The sequence below is a fragment of the Neopsephotus bourkii genome, unplaced genomic scaffold (assembly GCF_033783945.1).
Source record: "Neopsephotus bourkii isolate Nb327-2 ecotype Australia unplaced genomic scaffold, CSIRO-AGI_Nbou_v1 NB_1574, whole genome shotgun sequence".
In the NCBI taxonomy this organism is placed as follows: Eukaryota; Metazoa; Chordata; class Aves; order Psittaciformes; family Psittacidae; genus Neopsephotus; species Neopsephotus bourkii.
The window spans coordinates 971,928-993,562 of NW_026902050.1; the positions used below are offsets into that span (position 1 = coordinate 971,928).

At 49.6% G+C, this 21,635-nt stretch overlaps 1 protein-coding gene across 6 annotated transcripts; it reads right to left on the reverse strand.

Moving 5' to 3' along the window:
* Positions 1–1,443: 1,443 nt before the first annotated feature.
* On the reverse strand, positions 1,444–20,617 carry ZIC4 (Zic family member 4). Of its 6 annotated transcripts, none has more exons than XR_009728184.1 (4): positions 11,287–12,981; positions 6,452–6,776; positions 4,296–4,418; positions 1,444–1,616 (listed from the first exon to the last, which is right to left on the reverse strand). XR_009728184.1 is itself a non-coding variant. In XM_061371415.1 (4 exons), the coding sequence occupies exons 1-4, from the start codon at positions 20,479–20,481 to the stop codon at positions 6,355–6,357; spliced, it is 1,167 nt and encodes a 388-aa protein (XP_061227399.1). In that variant the 5' UTR covers positions 20,482–20,617; the 3' UTR covers positions 6,099–6,354. The 6 variants fall into 6 exon arrangements, 4 of the variants coding, with proteins under 4 accessions (XP_061227397.1, XP_061227399.1, XP_061227398.1 ...); XR_009728185.1 differs by lacking the exon at positions 1,444–1,616 and adding an exon at positions 3,556–4,093 and having other exon boundaries at positions 11,287–12,982; XM_061371415.1 differs by lacking the exons at positions 1,444–1,616; positions 4,296–4,418 and adding exons at positions 17,504–17,588; positions 20,443–20,617 and having other exon boundaries at positions 6,099–6,776; positions 11,287–11,907.
* Between the last annotated feature and the right edge of the window lie 1,018 nt (positions 20,618–21,635).

Sequence of the window (21,635 nt, forward strand, 5' to 3'; positions counted from 1 at the left end):
AGCGGGCCAGTGCGGGCCGGGCCATGCCGGCCCTGTGAGCGGGCAGGCTGCCAGAGTGCAGGGGAGGGCCAAGCGATCTGACGACATAGAGACACTTGATAACAGCCCTATTTCTTATTTCCCTCCCCAATTGCAATCCATTTTAGGATTCTTGTTCCAAGGATCCTACATGGGAACAGAGCCCTGCTCAGGCTGGGGAGATGCGGTGTGTCTAACCTCATGCCGCACCTCTTTCCCCCCACTTCTCCCTACAAGGCGTCGGAAATGGGTCTGGGTTACTGATTCATATTTCTAATCTTCCTTTCCTAAACATACAATGTTCTTTTGTTAAATGAATGGTCTTTAATTAATGCACTTGCACAATGCAGGATCTTGCATGGGGATCGATGATAGGAAGCAACAGGGGATGGTTCCCTCCAAAATGGTTTGTCAGCATTGAGAAAGAAAAGGCAATGTCTATAAAAGGACCACTAATAATGCCCACACGTCTCTCACCATGTTGTCTGAGGGGACATTCCTTCCCTTGTTGACAGTCAAGTGTAATAAGTACATGTCTTCACTCAATCATTATAGACCATAGAATTGTATTCCTTAATTAGCATGTACTGTTAGCCCTCCTTTCCTTTATGGGCGTTTTTTTTTGTGTTTTTTTTTTTTTTTGTTGTGTTTTGGGTTGTTTTTTTTTTTTTGTTTTGTTTTGGGGTGGTTTTTGTTGTTGTTGTTGTTGTTGTTGTTACAGACCAGCGAAAATATTTTCTTTCGTTTCTTTTTCTTGAATTATTTTCTTTCTTTAATTATTTTATTTCTTTCTCTCTCTTTCTGTAGTCAAATGTATTCTTTATTGACAGTATCCCTACTAGCCAAAGCCAACTTTTTGTCATCTCCCTGTGTTAGGCAACTTCTTTCAAGTTTTCCTTTCTTAAAAGGAGTCAAGGCATCGCGCATGCGCACGGCGCCCGCCGGGGCTGGGGCTGCGATGTGCCCAAGACTGCTGCATCCCTCTAAATTGCAAAGCTGAGGTTTAAAAGCACACGCGAAAAAAACCGTGAGCATGTTCTGGAGCTGAGAAACCCTGCAATGTATTAAAATCGGTTAGGTGAGTATGCAAGGCAAAGAAGGCTTACATTCAGATTACTTTAGCTGACGAAATATTTTTCTCCCTTAAAAATCAATAAAATGTTCTACATCTTCTTAGAAATCTTATAAAAAGTGTCACCGTGACAGGGACTTATTTTTGGGGGGGAGGGGGGGAAATTCTTCAAACGAACAGTTTCATCCCTCATCTACCCTGCTAAAACAATAACCCCTCGGGGGCGGGGGGAGCAGAGCCCTTCGGGGTTGCTGCATCAGGAAATCTCCAATATCCAGAGTATTAGTGACCCCGGAGCCCCACACGGGGGGTGCAGGAATCAGGGTGCCGCTGCAGAGGTAACCGAGGGGGAGTAGTGGTGAAGGGGCAACAGCAGGGCAGGGTCCGTCTCGGATGCCACCGGGCTCGGTTTTCTCACTCTGCATCTTGGTCGGTATTTAAAACCTCCGATCTGAAAAATGTAGTCTCAGAAATGAAGTCAAAGATGTGGTTTGTTTCCTTTTGTTCTTTTAATGTAAATGCCAACCTAAAACGATTAACATTAAAAGAGGTTAAAGACCAACAAAAACACGCGTTAGTACTTGATTGTACAACACATTAATAGTACACTGGTTTGGGGAAATATTTTTTCACCTAATATAAAAACCAACAGAAAGACAAGATTGATCACATGGTGTGTTAGGAATGGCTCGGTATCATCAATACAAACACATACTTAAAAGTGCACATTTGTAAAAATAATCATAGAATTGAAACGTTTATAAATATTTATTGTAAAAAAATCCAAATATTAAAAATAAATAGCATGTTCAAACACACAACAGAACATTCTTTCATCACCAAACATGTGATGAAGGAAAATACGGAATATAAGAAGTCTGGAAAGAGATGCAGCATTATCAACGTTGCAAATGTTTTGTAGGGTCTTTTTGCTAGCTACAATTTCAGAGGTCTCTCCCCTGTACAGTTCACAAGGAATATAGCAGATTTTCCATAAATATGACAAGATTCAGAATTAATAATAATAATAACAAGAATAATACCCACTATACTGCAGTTTGACTCTGTCCTTACTCAGTAAAAGTCCCATTAAGTTAATGGGGTGGCTTACAATGGCAGGATTGGGCTCAGAACATTCTGTAGCAACTAAAACAGAAGTACACTTATGAGTTACAACTTCAAGGAATCCATGTTACAAACAGAGCATTGCATGATCTCCAAAGAGAAACTGCTAAATAAACCTTGAGCGGGGAGTAATTTCAGTACACACCATGATCTTTATAAAATGAAGATACAAAAGGGATGCAGCTTGACTATTTTTACATTTACGGACAATAAAACATGTGAGCATATGGAAGCCATCTCTTTGAATGCGTTAACAACTTCAATACATTGCAGTATATACATGCTTAATAGGTATTCGGACTGTTAAAATGATCAAAGCCTTTACTCTTGTGTCTACGCTCTTGCTTTCACTCTACTGGAAAGAAAACGTTTGTTGGTCACATACTGGTGTTAATGAAACCAAACATTTCTGCCTTCTCCCAAGAATCACATTCTGTGCAGCATATGTGTAGGAATAATTTATTAGATGGAAAAGTTCAGAGGATAAAATGTATAAAAATGGACATCATTTCAACTTTCGAACAGTAAGGTCATACAGACATCTATGGACATCTGTATAGAGACAGAGTTTCACACAGCCACAGCCACATACATATCCAGATGTATGTCTATACACAGGATTCGATAGCTTGGTATTTTCTGCACCCTCTGGGCCCCTAAAGTTATCTTTAAAAGTTTGATTTTATCTCTTTAGAAACGGTTTAAAGCTAACGGGCAGGGTGAGTTTGACAGAGAGGAGAACAAATCGCTGACAAAGAACCTTTTACGTTTCATCAGCGTTGTTAGGACGACGAGCAGGAATTTCTCAGATAATAACTCCCACTTCAAAGATTTCTCAGCTCAATAGAAATTGGACCATCCTTTTTATTCAACCACAAGGGCTGGCACTAAAGACGACTCAACTGTTTGAATTTTTTTTCATCGTGTTTATTTTTCCCCTATTCACTAGGGTACTTGGATAAAATAAACAACAAGACAATTACTGGAACATGGACTTCTAACTTTCCCGGGCCCATGGCCCAGCGCCCGTGGCCCCGGCCTTGCGGGTGTCAAGTTCCCCCGCACCGCGGAGCCTCCGCCCGCCGCCGCGCGGCTCCGGTCGGGCCGGGCTGGGTCGAAGGGATGGGAAGGGATCATAAGAAGGGCACGGGTAGATCCCCGAGGCCCGAGACCCTCTTTCCCAGGTCGTGGAGGGCTTCCAGCAGCTCACCTACTTCCTGAGGCCGAGGCAGCCTGAGTAGGGGTCCTTCAGCCCCCATCCTATCTTCCTCTGAGTTAGGGTGGAATTGGAGAAGGGGGTACTTCTTGGGCTTTGTGGCAGAGTTTTGGTGCCTGGCTGGCAGCCCCTTCCTTGCTCTGGAGAAAACGAGCACGGGGCTGCCGCGCCGGAGCGGAGCCCGCTTAGAGGGGCGGGAGAAGCTCAGCAAAGCTCGGCTCCGCCGGAGTGCATTAGGTGGAGGAAGTATATCTCTAGCGGGGAGCAGATTGAGTGTATTAAGCTAGCATGAAACCAAAGGTCAGTGCAAATGTATCTTAATAGACTGTCTCAAATGGAGTGTGCCTCCTTTGAAGGCCGCTTGCTATTGCTCTCCTCATTACCATAGCGATCCTAACGTGGCATGCTGATGCACCATAAAACTCACACTTTCAACCCCAAAATCAGTCCCTTTGAACAACCCGAGCTTGATTAGACCTTTCTCCTTTTCTTTTCCCCCTTAAAAACCATTTCCTTGCCTTTAGAAACTCGCCCTCAAATCCCAAACGCATTCTCTGATCCCGGCAGAAAGCAGAAACAAAAGTGATCTGAGGCGACGGTTCAAGCGAGCCTTTTCTTCCTGACAGTCTTATCCATTTTTATTATGGTCTGGAACAAGTGCCCTGTTCGCGTGGGTTTTGTTTACCGGAAATTAAATGAAAATGATTTAGTTCGCGTCAAACAAAAATATATACTTGTATGCACAAGAGAAAGGGCCTGTTAGACGTAAATATTATGTCCTTAATGAAAAGACGGACGGGCTCCAGACTTCGCCTTTCACTATTTAAGTATGACTTGCCTATTGCCATAGAAATCCTAACTTACCATGAAGATTCACCGTTGTGAAGAAATACTTCTTTGTGCGAGCTTGCTTTGATGTCTAAGGCATAAGATTCAGGCTTTCAGCTGCGTCTGTCTAGATTACCTTGAGAGCAACGGGGTAGACATCTGTAACAAGCAAATGAAAAATTAAAGGTGATTAGCCTGCACTTCCAAATACTTCTGTAAATAGAGAAATAAAGAAATAAACAGATCTCAGGACACAATGGAAGCATCTTCCCTGCCCGCAGCTGCATTCCGTACCCCTTGATTTCCACCACGGAAGTTTCAGGGGTTGCAGAGGGGCACAATTCTCCCCTGATTTAGGTTCCTCTCTCGCACATTTCTCTCGCCTAGGTAATTCCCTACGTACAGCAGCGGCACGTTCTTGCCGAGGTGTTCAGATACAAAAATTGCCGAGTTTGGGCGAGCGCTGAAGGGAGCCCCGACATGGTGCCATGGAAAGAAAATAAAGCTGCATCAGGGGAGAAAGTGCTGGGCAGGAATGTTTTTAGCCACTGACCAGCTATTTATTTTCCCCTAGCTTTTATATTTATAGATACATACATATTCGTGTGCATATGCACATTGTATACACGCAATAGGCCCAGTCACCTGGGCACAGAGGTGATGTATCAGACCCGGAGGGATGCGGTCACAGCCGCCCTCTGTCTGCTCTCAGCAAGCCACGGAAACACCTTCCAGCAGCACATGCTATTTATTTGCCTATACTATCTGGTATTCTTAAACATCATTAAAGTAATTAAAACGGCACCATTCGGCAGTTTCAAGCTACCCCAGTGGAAGAGGTTGGGTTTTGTTGGGTTGTTTTGTTGTTTTGGTCTGCTAGGGACTTTCTCCCCCTTGCTTCTTTCGCTGAACCACGGGAGTGAACCCTCTGGGTTTATGTCGGGTCTAGTTTGAAGCTCCGGGGCAGGACGAAGATGGTAAAGCCACGTTGCCGGACCAGTACAGGCATTTGTCATCGGGACCATTCTCAGGGCAGACTCCGTGCAGCAGCCGCTCCAGGTCCCTGCGCTGCCGGGGGGCTGCCCGGCCCCGGCCATGACGTCACAGAGTGGGCTCTACCCCCCTCGGCCCCCCGGGAGCCCCAGCGCCCACTGTTCGACAGGAGCCGCTCTCTGGGTGGGGACGGGCATGTTTGGATATTAGAAGCCATTATCAGTGGGAGACAAAATGGACAGTCAATCATCGCCACCCCCCCTCCCCCCCTCGGGCTTTTCTTTATTAGCAACTACTTGGGGGGGGGGGGGAAGGGAATATGTATATGTATTTATATACAGCAAGAGAGGAATGCAAGGAGATTCTTTACAGAAACGTCCATCGAACGGGTTAATGAATCAAAGAATTTAATGGATCCATTTTATACAATTCAGTAACAAATAATAGTTTATATATTTTTTTTCTTTGAAAACCACCATCTCACAGAAAATCGTGGGCGAACAGAACACCGCAGCACACGGCACTGTTGACAGGAGAAAATCTGTACAGCCAAAATTTGTATGGAGCCTCTTTGGTCCTGTGGGGGGGGGGGACTCAGGGGAAGGAGAGAAGAAGGGAGAGGAAGGAAGGGGGGAAGGAGAGGGGGAGGGGAAGGAGAAAGGATGGGAAGGGAAAAGGAAAAGAGAAAGGAAAAGGGAAAAGAAAAAGGAAAAGAAAAGGGAAAGTAAAAGGGAAGTGAAAAGGCTAATGGAAATTGAAAGGAAAGAGGAAAAGGGAAAGTCAAAGGGAAAAGAAAAAGAAAGGAAAAGAAAAAGGAAAAGGGGAAGAAAATGCAAATCAGTGGACTCGTGAACAGACTGGAGCAAGACAGTGAGAGAGGGGGTATGTGTGTGGCACGAAGGGAGGAGGCGGCAGCACCCCGGCCGAGGCGGGATCAGCCCTCCCGTGCGCGGGGCGCCGGGAGCGCCGGCCGGGGCCCGCCGCCGGCCCACCCGCGGTCCCCGCAGCGCGCCGCCTCTCCCTCTGCCAAACGCCTCTCGGCATCTCTTGCTCGGCCTCCCTGTGTCCCGGAGCAGCGCTCCCCGTCACCGGGCGGCGCTCCCTAGCAGCGCGGCCGAGGCTGGCCGGGGGGGCGCGACGGCGGGAGGACGGCGGGGGGTACGGGGGGGCCGCGGAGCCCCGCGCCCTGACACACATACCATTCTCTCAGGTTGGCGGCAGGCTGCGAGGGCGCGGAGGACTCGGCGTGGGAACAGGAGGCGGGGGGCTCCCGGCCGGAGTCCGAGGAGGGGGACACCAAGGAGGGCGTGGAGGACTCGTAGCCGGAGCTGGGAGGAGGGGATTTGCAGTGCACTTTCATGTGTTTTCTCAGGGAGCTGGGGTGGGTGTAGGACTTGTCGCAGCCTCTCACTTTGCAGTTGTAGGGCTTGTCGCTGGTGTGTACGTGAGAGTGCTTCTTCCTGTCGCTGCTGTTGGCGAAGCGTCTGTCACAGCCCTCGAATTCACATTTGAACGGCTTCTCCCCTGCAGGAGGCAATGGGCGAGCACAGCCATTAGCGACGGCGGCCTCAGGGCAAGGAGCAGCGCAGCCCGTCACCCCCCCCCCACCCCCGCCCGAGCTCGCAGCCTCCCTGGGCCCCTCTCTGGGGCCCTGGCACGGCTTCTCTACCCAGAGCAGCTCCCCTCCTGCCTCTGCCTGCCGCCGAGCCACCAGCCCTGCCCTTCCCCGTCCGCCCCGCCGAGCTCCCCTGGCGCCGCCGCTCTGTGACCACCCTGCTCCACACCGGGAGTGCCCGGCCAGAGCACCTTTTCCTCCCCTTTTCGCCCCCACCTTCAACGTCGGGGTTTCTGAAGGAGGCAAATCCCAGAGATAAGGAAAACTTAGAGGCCAAGTGCTCTTTCTGAGCACACAACGTCCTGCAGGAAGAGCGGTCAGTGATTTATCCCTGGGAAGGGTTTTACGTTAATTTTATTTCTCACACTCCACCATGTCCACGTGGAAATATTATTCATAACCTGGCTAGATAACATCTCATTCACTCCATTTTTTAACTGATTACAGTCCCGTGGAAGATCCGCATCCCCCCTTCTTTCCCAGTTCCCCGGCTTGCTGATACCGTGTGCTAAGGCAAAAAAACATTTCAAAAAGACATTGGTTATGGGGGGCAAAACGACAGAGATTCAGCAGGAGGATGAGTAGGCCGGTGCACGGCACTGTCGTGAGTGTAGGATTCCCTTTTCATTTGAACCTACTCAGTCACGGAAAGAAATGAAATCGGTATTAAATTTGTCTGGTAATATGATAAGTAACGTTAAGCATAATAGAAATACAATCGTGTTGCTGGACTCGTGTGAAAATTTAACCTCGGATCTTGTGGACTGGGCGTGATACATGATGTAGAGGAGGTTTTCAAGGAAACACGCTACAGATAGCTTCAGGATGAAATGCTTACTACTTAAATGCAGCTGATAATAGCAGAATGCCAAACCCTGCTTGCCAAGGAGTACCAAGGTCCTGCACCAACAGAGTATGAAAATAACCCCTCCATCCTCCAAAAGTCAAAAAGTATCAGGACATCACAAAAAATACATGCCCGAACATTAAAGATGAAGTGCTAACAAAGCCACTGTGTTCACCATCATGGCGTATGTGATCGAAAGGACTTCCAATATTTGTAAAAGCTTTCAGGTTTTGTATTTTTCTAATTTGTTGTGGTTTCCCTCCCCCCCCCCACCCCCCAGCTCCCCCGCCCCCCTGTTAGTCACGATTAAATTTAGGAGGGCTTCAACCCACCTCATGCTCGGCTGAGAGCAAAGGCACATTAAGGGAGGCATTCCAAATATTTCACATGAATGCACTTTATGCAAGGTGGGTGGGAAAAAACTCGTGGCTCCGCTTTTAAAGTGTGTCCTTTCCGCACTGTAAGAATCAATGAGGAGCTCTCATGTCCTGCACCACTAACATTTGCACAGAGGATGGGTAAATACCTGACGTTAAAGGGAAGGGGGGAAGAGGTTAAGTATAAGGTATTCTCAGAAAACGGTGCTCATCCTGTAACCAAATACAGTCGACATACAGGGGTGCATCTGCATAGACACACGCACTCATATAATCTAATTACAGTTTCACGTAAGGAAAAAATTTGACCTTCAACATCTAAGTTGAGACAACAAATCAAGGATATTAGTGTAGTACAAGCAAGCAGTAAGTTAGGAGACCCAAGGGAAAGCCATCCTCATAAGCACTCTGCTTGCGCAAAGTGAGTTACATTCAGGTAAAAGCGGGCTGCGGCGAGCTCCGCTTTCCCGAGGGCTGAAAAATGTTCTACTTCGCTTAACCCCCTGAAAAAGCCACAGAAAGGTCCCTCCGTACAGTCAGGTTTCAAGAGGGAAGAGGGCAGCATTTTCTCAGCTGCCTGGGTTGCCTTCTCTGAACGCTTCAATAAAGAGGAGCGATCCGAGCCATTTGCAAGTATTCCTTTCGCGAGAGCAGGTTTTCTTACGTGGAAATCGCTACCCGGCAGGGAGAGGACATTTTACAGGTCCCGAGTGCCGCAGCCCGGGCACGGAGGTACAGCCACGCAGGAAGTTCTCGGGGCGATGAAGAAGCGCAGGACCTTAACCGCCATTTTCCCCCCACACTTGTAGCTGGGCAAAAGTGTTCAGTGAAATTCAGCTTGGAAACTGTGGCATAATCCCCCGTCTCCGAGAGTGGATTAAGGTATTTACCAACTTCTCGGGAGGGGGAGGATGGGGGTGGGGAAGATGGTGGGGGGGGGGGGGTGGGAAGCTGTGGTGGCGGTCCCCCAGCTACGGGTGAGGTGCTGGGGCCGCCCGGGAGGGCGAGGGGCTCCGTCCCACGCCTCGCCCTATTGTTCGTGGCCCTCTGGGAAGGCGGCGAAGTGCTCCCTGTCCGTCCTGCTCGTCCTGCTCCTGCCGCCTTAACGGCCTTAGCCTCCAACCTGGAAAATTCGCACATCGCCAGAAATCCCTCTGCCTGCTCCCCAGCCTCGGAGAAATCAGAAGTCATTAATATTTGAGGAGGCAATAATTTTCCTGTTGAATCTAGAACGGTCTTCATGAATAATTCGTAGCGAGTTCTATTAGGGTTTCAGAAACATTGCGTTTTTGACAACTTTTGGGTGTTTAATAGAAACGTTGGAACCATAAAGGCCCTGCAGGAGTTTTCACAATACAGCAATTAATCACCGGGAAAGTTAAAGCGAAAAGTACAGACGCGCGGAATGATGTTTAATAAACGCAAACCTCCGATCTCGGGTCTGCCCTGAACCTGCCTCTCCGATGTAGGTCAGTTTTCCTAAGAATTTAACTATTTTCTGCTTCAGAGACTTCAAACAGTGAGGCCGTTAAAGAGCAGTAAAAGTTTGTTTACTTAAGAAAAACACTGTCATTAAGGGATGAGCTCTCTCGGTTAATGGCTGTACCTGTTCTGATACGACAAGGAGCTGGCTCGGATACAACTTACGTGACCCGGGGATATCCCTTTCTCCTGGAAAAAGGGGGCCGAGAAGGCAGCAGAGGAACACAACTTTGCAATCGCCCCTCTCTTCCCCCCCCCACCCCCCATGAGCTATTCATAGAACGATGGAGAAATAATTAGGTGACGAGTGACAGTCGCTGTAAAATCTCCGTGCTATGCTTAGAAGGTAGCGATACAAAATTATTATACGTTCTGCGTCTTATATCACGTCGAGTTATATCATAAAAATGCAGCTCCTGGAAGGTCAAACCCTGCACTGAGCATGGGGGAAGGGGAGTTTTATGAACTGGAAGGTGAAAAAAATCGTTTGGCTGTAAGCAGATCTTACAACAGGATTGTGTAGTTTCCCTCGCAGTGCATAAGGCTGTACAGAAGAGTGTGGAAGGTGGAAACCCCTACTCTAGAATAGATTATATTTTCCAAAAAGGGCTTATTCCTTATGTTCTTTTTCAGAGGGGAAAAAAAAAAAAAAAAACAACCAAACAAACGGAAAAAAACCCCCACACAACAAAAACAAGAAGGCGGAAAAAAATAGATAAAAAAAAAAAAAAAGAGCCAGCGCTACAGACTACAAACACCGGCTGCTAAACTAATTAATACAACTTCACAAGCTGCTCCTGGAAGTGTGAAAACTTTCTATGTGCAATTTCATTAATTATAAATGCTTTCCTGGCCGGAAGAGTTCAAACGTAGTTTTGTAAGACCGTCCATCGAGTTACTTTATTTTCTGTTAACTAGAACTAACATATGTTTCTGACACATGTCCCAATTTCGCTTAACAGGTCTGCAAATGACATTTCAAAATGTACAGGCCGAAACAATACCGTGTTTTCTTCTCCCTCTTTTTTTTTCTTTCTTTCCCCCCCCCCCCCGAGAATCAGAACTTGCAGCTCCCCGTATTTGCAAATGCAGAGAGTAGTTGAAAGGCAATGCTCATTAAAAATGTCAGTGTTATTCAGATCAAACATTTGAAACTCCCTCTGCCCAAAACAAAACTGTTGAACGAAAAGGTCGCAGCTGTGTTATTCTCACAATGTGCGAGCAGCAGCATCTCAGCGACATCAGTCAAAACTGACTAGACAAGTTGTAACTTCTATTGTTCACTTTTAATTTGTGAGCTTGCACAATGATTTCATTTTTTCTTCCCAACTACTTAAAATTGCCAAAAAAATTAAAAAAATCCTCGCCTGTGTGAATAAGCAGAAATAGTAGCTATATCACTCGATATTTACACAGATCCATCCGCATAAACATACAGCAGCCTCTCCGCACAACCAGAAAAAAACATGGACGAGAATTCTGAGATTTGTTCTTGCTCTCTCTTTCCCCCCATTTTTCTTTCCCTTTTCCAAACGTCAAAGAAGCGAACAAATCTGAGAATTTATTTTCCAGAAGTACTTGGCTTGCATTCAACAACAACGCAAAGGACACATTGAAAAAAACAACAAAAAAACCCAAACCAAACCAAACAAAATAAAGCAAAACAGTATGCTGAATAACAGAGAGAGAGTAAAGAGAGCTTTACATACTGACCTGTATGAGTTCTTTTGTGTATTTTGAGATTCTCTGATCTGGCAAACACTTTGCCACAGCCTGGGAAAGGGCAGGGGAAAGGTTTTTCACCTGTGTGGACTCTGATGTGATTTACAAGTTTATATTTGGCCTTGAAAGGTTTCCCTTCTCTTGGACACTCTTCCCAGAAACATATGTGATTGGACTGCTCGGGTCCTCCAACGTGCTCCACTGTGACATGAGTCACCAGCTCGTGCATCGTGCTGAAAGTTTTCGAGCATAATTTTTTGGGAGTCTGGTCCAACTCAATCCACTTACAGATGAGTTCCTGTTTGATGGGCTGCCTCATGTAACGAAAGAAGGCACCCGGGCCGTGATGTGTAGCCAGGTTCACGTTCAGGTTCATGCCACCGTAGCTATGAAGTGAAGAAGCAGCAAAAGGCTCTGTCCTGGATGCTGGTACTTGAGTGAAATGTTCAGACCTGGCGTACATTTCTCCAGGTAACCCCAGTCTTATCTGTCCGTTTAGATGGCCACCTGGAGCTGCATGGGGAGGCTGCTCATGGAGTCCAGTGAATAGAGAGGGATTCCCAGCTTCTGAGTGGTGGTGGTGGTGGTGACCATGGTGTCCGGGGTAGCTACCTGTTGTTGAGACAAACAGTCCGTGGTGAGAACTTGCAGCGGGGTGCTGCTCAGTCAGCCCTGGCATGAGTGGGGCCGGCAGGTCCCTGTGGATGAAGAAATCCCTACCTGCTGCCAGAGCCTGGGCTGGGTGAGAGATGGGGTAAGGGGTTGCTGGTGACTGCGCCGGGCCAAACGCTGCCGTTTGACTAGAGACCACCTCGGCTTGGCCTGCCATATGATGATGATGATGATGATGATGGTGGTGGTGGTGGTGGTGGAGCTGGTGGTGGGGATGAGGGGCAGGGCTGAGCTTAAAGGCCGCGGGGTGATGCTGAGGAGGAGGATGAGGAGGAGGATGGTGGCGGTGCCCCATGTGTTCTGGCCGGAGCGGGTGCGGCCCGAGGCGGGACTCGGCGGCGTGCTCCCCCGGCTGCGTGGGCGCCGTGGCGTGGGGGTGCCCGGCGAAGCCCTGGAAGCCTGTCATGCTCTGAGGGGGGTGGTGGTGGTGGTGCTGGCGAGGAGACCCCGCCAAGTCTACTAATCTCAGCGCCGTGTTCCGCCTGGAGAGAGCAGTAGGGTCCATCACTGGGATCCCCCGAGCATCCACGCTCATTAGTTTCTAACGCTAAAAAGTCACCTGACAGCGGGAGGAGAGCAACACGGAGAAGGGGGAAAAACGATTGTTTTGGGTTTTTTTCTTTCTCCCTTAGAAAAGTTTCGCAGTCCCTCAGCTCCAGCGGCGGGGCGCACAGTCGGCGCTGCCAGCGGGTGGGCTCGGTGGGGACGGCGGGGACTCGCTTTTGGCGGCGGCGTGCCGGGGAGGTCCCGCCGAGCTGCCCGTCCTCCCGCGGGGCCGGGGGGTAGCCCCTCGCGGCGCGGCCGCGGGACGGGACGAAACGGGACGGAACGGGACGGAACGGGAGGCCGGCGGCCACGCACCGCCTCCGGGTCGCGGCGCCGGCCCCGCCGGCCAAACAATTGCCAAGAGTTTCCATTGGCTGCTGCAAGGGTGACGTCACCGATGACAGGTCCTGCCTCTGACTGAAAGGGTTATCGCTCGGTGCGGCACGGGGGGGAGGCTTTGAGAGGGGCAGGGACTGCGCATGCGCTGCTGTCGATCGTTCCCCCTTCCCCCGGTGTGCATTCCCCTCAGCCCCCGCCCTGGACGGCCCCTGGGCCCGGTCCGAGGCCTGGCAGCGGGAGACCCTAACCGGGGTCTTGCAGCGCTGCTCCCTGCCGCCGGGCCATTGCCGAGCTCCGCAGCCAGACTGGACAGACAAAGGCAAAGCAGGCAGGGATGACTTATGGGGGCAGAGCCCCGGCCGTCCACCTCGGCCTTTGTCTGTTCCCGCTGCCCTGCCCCGATTTGGGGGCAGCCCGTGGGGTCTCCCCCTGCAGAACCCCCGTATGTCTGCCGTTACTCGCAGCCCGGCCGGAGCAATAGGAAGTGAAGCGGCCCCGTGCCTCCGTGACGGGGGCCCAGGCCTGGCGGCGGGTCCCCGACACTTGTTGACAGGGCTGAGAGCTGATCTTTCCCCCGCAAAAAAAGAGCTGGAGCCGCTCCACCAGCTCATTTGCTACGCGTCTGAGTTTGGCTTTGTGCTCGGGCCTCCATAGCTGTGCCTGAGCCCTGAAAAAGGGTTCCTGGAAGACTTCCTGTCCCCTCGTCTACTCTGACAAGTTTTAGCAGTTATCTCCTTACTGGCCACAGGAGCGATGCAAGAAATTGTGGTGCACAAGCTGAATCTAAGCGCTTAATCCAGAAGAAGGAGTCTCTCTCCCTTTCCCTCTCCCTTGGACACACTTACAGAGTAGCTCCATATAAAATCCCCATCCTTGGCTTGAAGGAAAAGCACTGCAAAACATTCATAACCGACTCACTTCTGATGCTTCTCACCTGAAGGAAACAACATGGGCTGCAGGGTTTACTTTGCGAGTGGCGTAAGTGTAGATTGGGGTTTCAGCTTTGTACACTGAGGCCTCACAGGTTTACAGAGCTTAGGGCTTCAGCACAGAAGTAAGCATCTGCACAAATCTTTCAGAAGGGAATTGTGAGTTTAAAGAAAGTAAATGAAACATAGGAAAAGATTCTTCTGCTTCAAGAAAAAAAAACACACAGCTGTAAAGATCTGCCCACTACAGAACAACACAGATCTACAGAACTTGGATCCTGACATGAGAATGACTCCACCAGTAAACGCACAGTCTTATGAAATAAACCAACAATTAATTCTCTGTTCATCATGTCAAACTCTCACCTGTTAATTTGCCAGTGGATACTTTACCATGTGCACTCCAGGTAAAACTCCCAGCGTGCAATTTTGCATCTTCATGAAAATCTAATAATATCGGCAATTGATAAGCTTCATATTCAGTAGTAAGCCAAGAAACTGCCCGGCAACTTCAACCCAGCCATTCTCATAGCAGAAGCTACCAGCCAATGATTGGAAAATGTAAGATTAAAGTGTAGGACATCCATAACCACAGAGGGGAAGTTTCTGTCACAGCTTTGCATACTCTGGTCTGGCTACAGTCACATAATTTGGCTGCTAGGCTTTCACCATATCTCCCCTGTAACATAAGGCTGATAGTTAGGCAGCTAGCTATCCTTGTGTACATCCTTCTGAGTGGAGATGATGAAAAGCGACAAATGATGCAATTAGCTCTCCATCCTTACATAACATGTTTACACAGGCATTTTAAACCACACACCATCCTCACAATATCTCAACCCTCAAGTCTACTTGCTCTACGAAATGGATTTGACAGTCCTATTCATGACCATCTCAACAGGAGTGCACAGAAGAGACAAACGTTAGGAAGTATGAATCTGTTACTTACAAATGTACTGAGAGTGTGAATTCCAAATAAGGCTGCTTTGCTCATACCTCCTTAAAACACTGCATCTCTACATACTTGTTATCCATCAATTCTGACATTTTCTCAGTCAAGGGAGAAAACACCTGGAACAGTTTATCAATTAAAAAATATGTCATAACCGGATTGCCCTAGGCTCATTTTAGATATTGTGATGGTTTCTCGTCAGACACTCATGGTCCTCAGCTCGCCCCTCAGTGCTCTCTCTCTTTCCTTTTCCCAGGCAATGCAGGCGAACCTGGCCCTCGGTGTCCCTCACTGTTAGGTGAAGTTGGTGTGAGCCCTTGTTGCAGCCGGGGGGAGCGGGGCGGGGGGCGGGCTGGGGCCACCACATGACTGTGGGAGGCGGAGAAATGAGGAAGAGGAGGAGAGTGGGGCCAGACCCGGCCAAGATCTGTGCATCTCCCAGAGCGTCTGGAAAGCTTAAATGCATAGTCGTGCAGCCCTTTGGCAGCTGGAGCTTGTACGGCTGCCACCCGAGGGGTGACCGAGGTCTCCCACTTCTTGGCAGCTGCCTGAGCCATGTTTGACCAGATGAGTCGGGCTCTAGCCAGACTCTCAAATCAACATCAGCTTGTGCAGGGACAAGGGTTGGGTTTGGTTTTTTGTTTGTTTGTTTGTTTTTGTTTTTGTTTTGTTGGGTATTATTGTTATTACCACTACTATTACTACCCTTCCAACCCATCTGACTATGGTGAGGGCAAACCCGTCTAGACTACCCTTGGGACTCACGGGCTGGATGAACCCTAAGCCTTTCTAGGGAGAAACCAAGGTTTCTCATACAGCAGAACAGAAACATCATTAACTGAAGCTGAAATTCGGACGTCAGGGCAGGTCTAAAGGACAGTATTTTTCTAAGATTTAAATGGTAGAGATCTTATCTTAAGCGAAGTGAAGTTTAGAGGGACCACAGTGCGTTCTGAGTGACAAATCAACACGAACAGGTGGGCTGTTTGATCCTGAGCCCAAATTTTCCAGTGGCTGTGTTTCTGCGACCCCGACCGCAGCCCACAGCCTCAAAGCCTGGCCGTGCTGGAGGGCTGCTCTGCAGGGATGACAGGTTGCAAAGACGGGTCACAAGCACTTTTACTCCTCGCTGCCCCCGTCCGACCCGGCTCCCTCGGGGAGGAGGCGAGTTGGTCGCGGCAGCGTCGGGAGAGGGCGGGAGTCCCGCACAGAGGGGCTGTGACCCAGGACGGGGGCTGAACTGCCTTCCTGCTTACTGCGCCGCCGTGCGGAAGCCAGAGCTTCGCCTGCCTACCCCTTGGGCGAGGGGCCGAGCTGGGCAGCCCCAAAGCTCCAGCCGCTGCTTGCATCCCTGCCCCGAGCCGGGCTGCCGAGGCCTACGGACTGAAAACCGAGCCACACGGCCTTTGGGAGTGCAGGCAGCCCTGGTTGCCTGACGGTTTTACAAACCCACCACACTTTGCCTTGTGGTTTGGTGGTTTTTTTTTTTTTTTTTTTTTTTTTTTGTAGGAATCTATCTACGCAGCAAGGCTTACAGAAGGCAGGGTTTGCTACGAAGGTATGATGAAAAAACCCAGAAAACAAAGTGCTGTGCTCTTTGACTTGGGAGCAAATCCTGCCTACTGAGAGTCGTGCTCATCACAGGGAATAGCTCCTGTCCAGGGAAGCATCAGAGTGAGTAAAACCTGACCTTTGCCCACTCCAGTGCCCTTCTGTTCCTGCCTCTGTGGAAACTTCCCTTCCCAGTGAGCCAGCTAAAAATTTTCCAAAGGTGCCTGAGGGCTGGTATAGGAGGCCTGAACCCTTCAGACAGCATGTTCCAGGAGTTACCTTTAGGCTTCAACTCCCAGATGAGAGGAGGGCAACGGCTTAATGCGGAAATCCTAATATTTACTGTGAGAAAGGGGGGAAAATGAGGAATAGAAACAGAGAATGCCGACAAGTCGCCCTGTGTTATTCCCTATCCCCCAAACTGGCACTGGGCAGAAGGGGTGAGTGAGGCAGCAAGTGACACAGTGACAGGCACAGGAACCGAGCCTCAGTCTCTGCATGCCTCAGCACTGCTGGTTAGTAACAGGGTGTTCAGGAAACCTTTCGGTGACCCCAGCACCTCTTTGGAGATGGGACCAAGTGGCTTGGGAGCACACTCTGCTTTTGTTTCTGCTCCCTTGCCCCATTCCCACTTACATTTCAGGGTTCCCGGATAATGGAAACTCAGCTACCAGACGAGCAATGGCTTGTTATTGGGTTTGCCTCTCGCTTTTTGTGACCTAGAGCTACCCTAGGACAGGCAAATAATACGCTTACTTTAAATAGAATATTTCATTCAGGACCCCAAGATTAAGGTATTCCTGTCAGATAAGCTGTCAGTCACTAACTACTTAGACACCACATTGGGGAAGCCTGGTATTCCTGGTAAAGATGATACATATCATGTAAACCCCATCAACAAGATCAAAGTCTTCTTCTTTAATAGGATCCAATACATGACAAACCTCATTCCAATCAAATCGTCCGTAAATGAATTCAAGATGAATATGTCATAGAATAACGTGACAGTGCAATCACATGGGGTCAGGGGTTGTTGTTTCAATGAGAGAGTCGTCAAATATTAATTCTAGAACCTCCAAATGAATAGGAATTGAGCAGGATTACGCAGATGCTGGTGGGGAGTTGTGTCTCTGATTTGTGTGTATGCAAGTGTGTTAAACACTAAGCTGAAAAAAAATTGTTTCCTTTGAACTTTAAAAAAAGACATATTTTAACTTACTTGACTTTTCCAGGATGTTTCTGTAAAGTCGTTTTCTTTTCCTCATTACAAGGGGAGTCTTGTGCCTCGTTTCCTGACTTTGTTCCTGTTTAGGAAGAGAGATGGAAAGTTATAAGCAAAGCCATTTGAGTGCGATATGAGTAAAGCACTACATGGCTTTGGTATTATGGATTCAAAAAAAAAAAAAAAAAAAACACCCCCCCCCCCCCCCCCCCAAAAGTACAGAAGATAAGCAGCGAGGGTGGGAGGGAAAGAAGCTTTCTCTGAGGGGAAACTGGAGGCTGTTTCCCCAGCAAAGCAGCACATGTTTTATGGAGTCATGAAGTTTCCATGGCTGATTTAGGAAAAAAATATGAAAGGACATCTTTTCAGTTCTGCTTTGATCTGACATTCACCTTCTGGCAGGCTATTGTAAGGCAGGTTTTTACTAACTCGACTATATTGTTTACAGATCCTTCCCTCCCGAAATTAAATTTCGGACTCTCTGCGAGCCTCAAACGCAAGTTGTTGTCTCAGCAAGGATTAGTATAGTACCACCCTGGCACTTCTCTCTGCCTATAATTTTCAGCTTGCTCTTTGCACTCTGCAAGGCAGAGCACTGCCACTGCTGCAGACAGAACTTTGCATAGCTTGCTCTGAGAGGCAGCAAAAACCCTGAGAGAAGAGCTGGGGTTCAGCGCAGTGTCTGGTTCTGAATTTTCGCAGATATCTTTGATTTTGATTTTTATTTTTTAATTTATTCTAATCTGGAAAAGTCAGAATCTGGAATCACTTAGAGGGAGATTATTATTATTGTTATTATTATTGCTCTTGCTACTGTCATTATAGGGAATCCAGTGCTGCTAAATAAATATCTATACTAATACAAATACTTGATGCTAATAATTATGAAACTTCACCAGCGTATCACAGTCATACTCTATCACAAATTATTTGTCGTCCTCAGTATTTTTACCATGGTGTTGAAAATTACTGTCGAAATAAAATAGAACTAGAGGAACCCCTTGGGAATTATGTTTTCTAGTCAACTTCCATTCATCCTCACACTTCTATCAGGTCAGAGCAGCTAACACTGCTTGCAAGAGGTTTGCGGGAACTCTGTTTTATTGGTTAGGATAGAAAGCTGGAGAAGTGCTCAGTTCCCAAGCGTTAGCCAAAACTTGTTGAAACTGGACAACAATAAAAAAAATAAATTAGAAAATCGCTGTATTAAATATTTCAAATGGTTACCAGATGACAAAAAAAAAAAAAAAAAAAAGAAAAGAAGGCAAAACAGTTGTGGATTTCAGAGTAAATGTTGGCTAAAACTCGTGCACGCCTTTCTCATCTGCTCAGTGCCACTGGCTGAACAGGAGGGTGAGGATGCCTCATTGCCCATGTTGGCCCGAGCCCCGGGCCTCCGGTCCAGTGTATCAGTGTCGTACCCCCCGGTTTCTCTCGGGGGCTGGGGGTGAGAGGGGCTGCAGCCTGCGCAGGCAGGACCTGGATCCTCTTCCCCAGATGCTTGCTTCTATATCCACCCAGGGCTGCGCCGGCGGAGTGGGGCTGAAGCAGCCGCCGCCTCCACGGGACCCTGGCGGCCCCGGGAGTGTTCGGCGGCGTTGCCCCTAGATGCATGAGTCGGGCTGAGGCAGCAGGAATGGCATGTGCCCTGCCGGCACATGCTCATCCCGCGGCCGCGTAGGGCTGAAGGAGTTCTCGCCGGAGAGGTCTCTATGCAGAAGTAAAGTTTCTCGGCTCCGGTGGAGCAAGCCCGGAAACCATCCAGGACAACGGTTTCCCCGTCGGGCCGGGCTCCCCAGGGCTGAGGGGTCGCGCGTGACAGAGGATCAGCCGGGCGGGGGCCGGGGTATCTCGGTCCCCGGTCCCCGTTCCCCCTCCGGTCGGGCGCTGTGCCGGTGCTCGGGTCTGGCACACTGAGCCGGTCTCGGGTCAGAGGTCACCCTCGAGGACATCACCCTCGGCAGGGATCTGGGACCCTCTCCCCTGCCCAGACGGCTCCGGGCGCAGGGCAGCCCCTCGGGGCCGGGGCCGGGACCGGGGTCTCAGCCCCTCCGCGGGCCCTGCGCGAAGTTGGCGGCGGCACCCATCTCCTTTGGCAGCTCCCCCAGACCTGCCCGCGGGGGGGTGGGTGGGGGATGGAGGGGGCCGGCCGCCTCCTGGGCTCCGTCCTTCCTGCACTCGCCTATAAAGAAGGGCGAGGGAGTGCATAGCCGGAGCGCTGACTCCCCCTGCGCGCCCCCATGGCACTGGGTGCGGCGGTGGGCGAGGCGCTGGGCGGGGAGCTCGTCCCCCGGGACGCCTCCCCATGGGGCATGCCATTGTCAACGCTCTTCGCCCTCTGCCCGCCGCCCGGGACCCTCGGCCCCGCCAGGGCTGCCGCAGCACCCAGCCCGACCGAACGCCTGCCCGACCCCGCTGAGTGCTGCCGCTGTCGGAGCTGGGAGCACCTCCGCCCCGCTACGTAGACCCCCCCGCCATCCCTCGCTACGCGGACCAACAAGCCGGGATTCCCCTCGGACTCGGGGGGGCGTGCGAGGAGCCCGACAGCGGGTGTCAGAGCCCCCCTCGACGGCGACCGCGCACTTCTTCCTCAACCCGGCACCACCCGCCTTGGTACCGCCGGGAACCGGTCCCACGTGGGCGAGGGACGCCGGAGGCACTGCCCTCCCGCTCCGCTGGGCTCCAGCCCTTTTGCCCCAGGGCGGCCAAACCTCCCCTCACCGGGGCTCCCCGAGGGCAGGGAGCCCTGGTCTAGACCTTGGGCAGGTGGTGGGGGCTAGCCAGGCAACCCCTGCTCCCAGACACTTACCCTGCGACCTGTTGCAGGCTTCCCCTCTTTTCTGAACTAGCAAAAATAAAGGGAGGCGGGGGGAGGAAATAAAGAATGAAAGAAGAAAACAGTAACACCTCCCCCCCCCCCCCCCGCAAGAACCCACCACCTCTTTGGCTCTTCCATCGAGGCGGTCATCCTTCATTTCTTCTTTTCTTGCTTTCTGGAAGCAGTTAGGGAATGTATGATGAAGCAGAAATGAGCCGTCAGGATGATATTTTAATGGCTTATATGTCACGTTGGTGCATGTGGCTTTGAACTGGAGCAGCTTTCGTTTCCTGCAGAGAGCGCGCCGCAAATCCCACTTGATAACTTCTACAACCCACAACATTTTTTTTTTTTTACATTCACTCTTACACTGTATATTTAGATACGCTTCCTAAAAATACCTTCTCGTCTGCCTTCTCGTATATTTTGCACCGACCTAGAATAATCACTGGGTTCCCTTGCACTGGGAGGCAGCCTAGCCCTGGACTACCTAACTTTTTAGATCTCCTAATGCCATAGCCCTGATGAACTTCACAATAAGGCTCACAATTATGTCCTTCTCTTAATTTTAACAGCAAATACAGAAAATCATGTAACACCTGCCTAAAGACCATATCCACAGCCAGGCACACTACTAGGGCGAGTATACCTGTTGATATAAGCTACTGCAATTCCTTTGAATGGATTTGGCAGAATAAATACAAATGTATAGATTCAGCCCTACATTATTCTAAAAAAAAAATATTCCTAAGCCCAAATAAACCCCCTCAACCTGTAAAGCCTCCCAAGAGCCAAGGGAAATTACATAACACATCTGCTTTGAAAGAGAGGTCCATACACCGAGCACAGGCAAACTGCATTTGTAGATAAAGTGCAGCGAGACATTCCTTCAAGGCGCATCAAAGTTTATTTGTTGTTGTTTGTTTGTTCTCTGTGCACAATGGCCATTTTTATCCCTCTCGAAATGAGGCAGGTCTCACCCGAGCAGGGTTCGCCCCGCAGCGCTGCCGGTTTCATCCCCAGTACCTGCGCTGCGGATCCTTACCGCCGCCTTTCATTAGGGAGGATGAGTTTAAAGTTTCTTTGTTTGGCACTAGGAATTGGAGGGGCTCGGACCGAGCTGCGAAGAAGGCAACTGAAGGGCTGAACAAAGGCGAAATGGATGGAGTCCGACTCTTAGCGAGCCTTTGGTGTTTTCGTTACTAGAAAATAATTAGAGCTAATGAATATGCAGGCATCTAAGTAAATAAATAATTTACCAGTTTCATACATGTACACACACACATGGTTACAGACGTAAGTGTATATGCA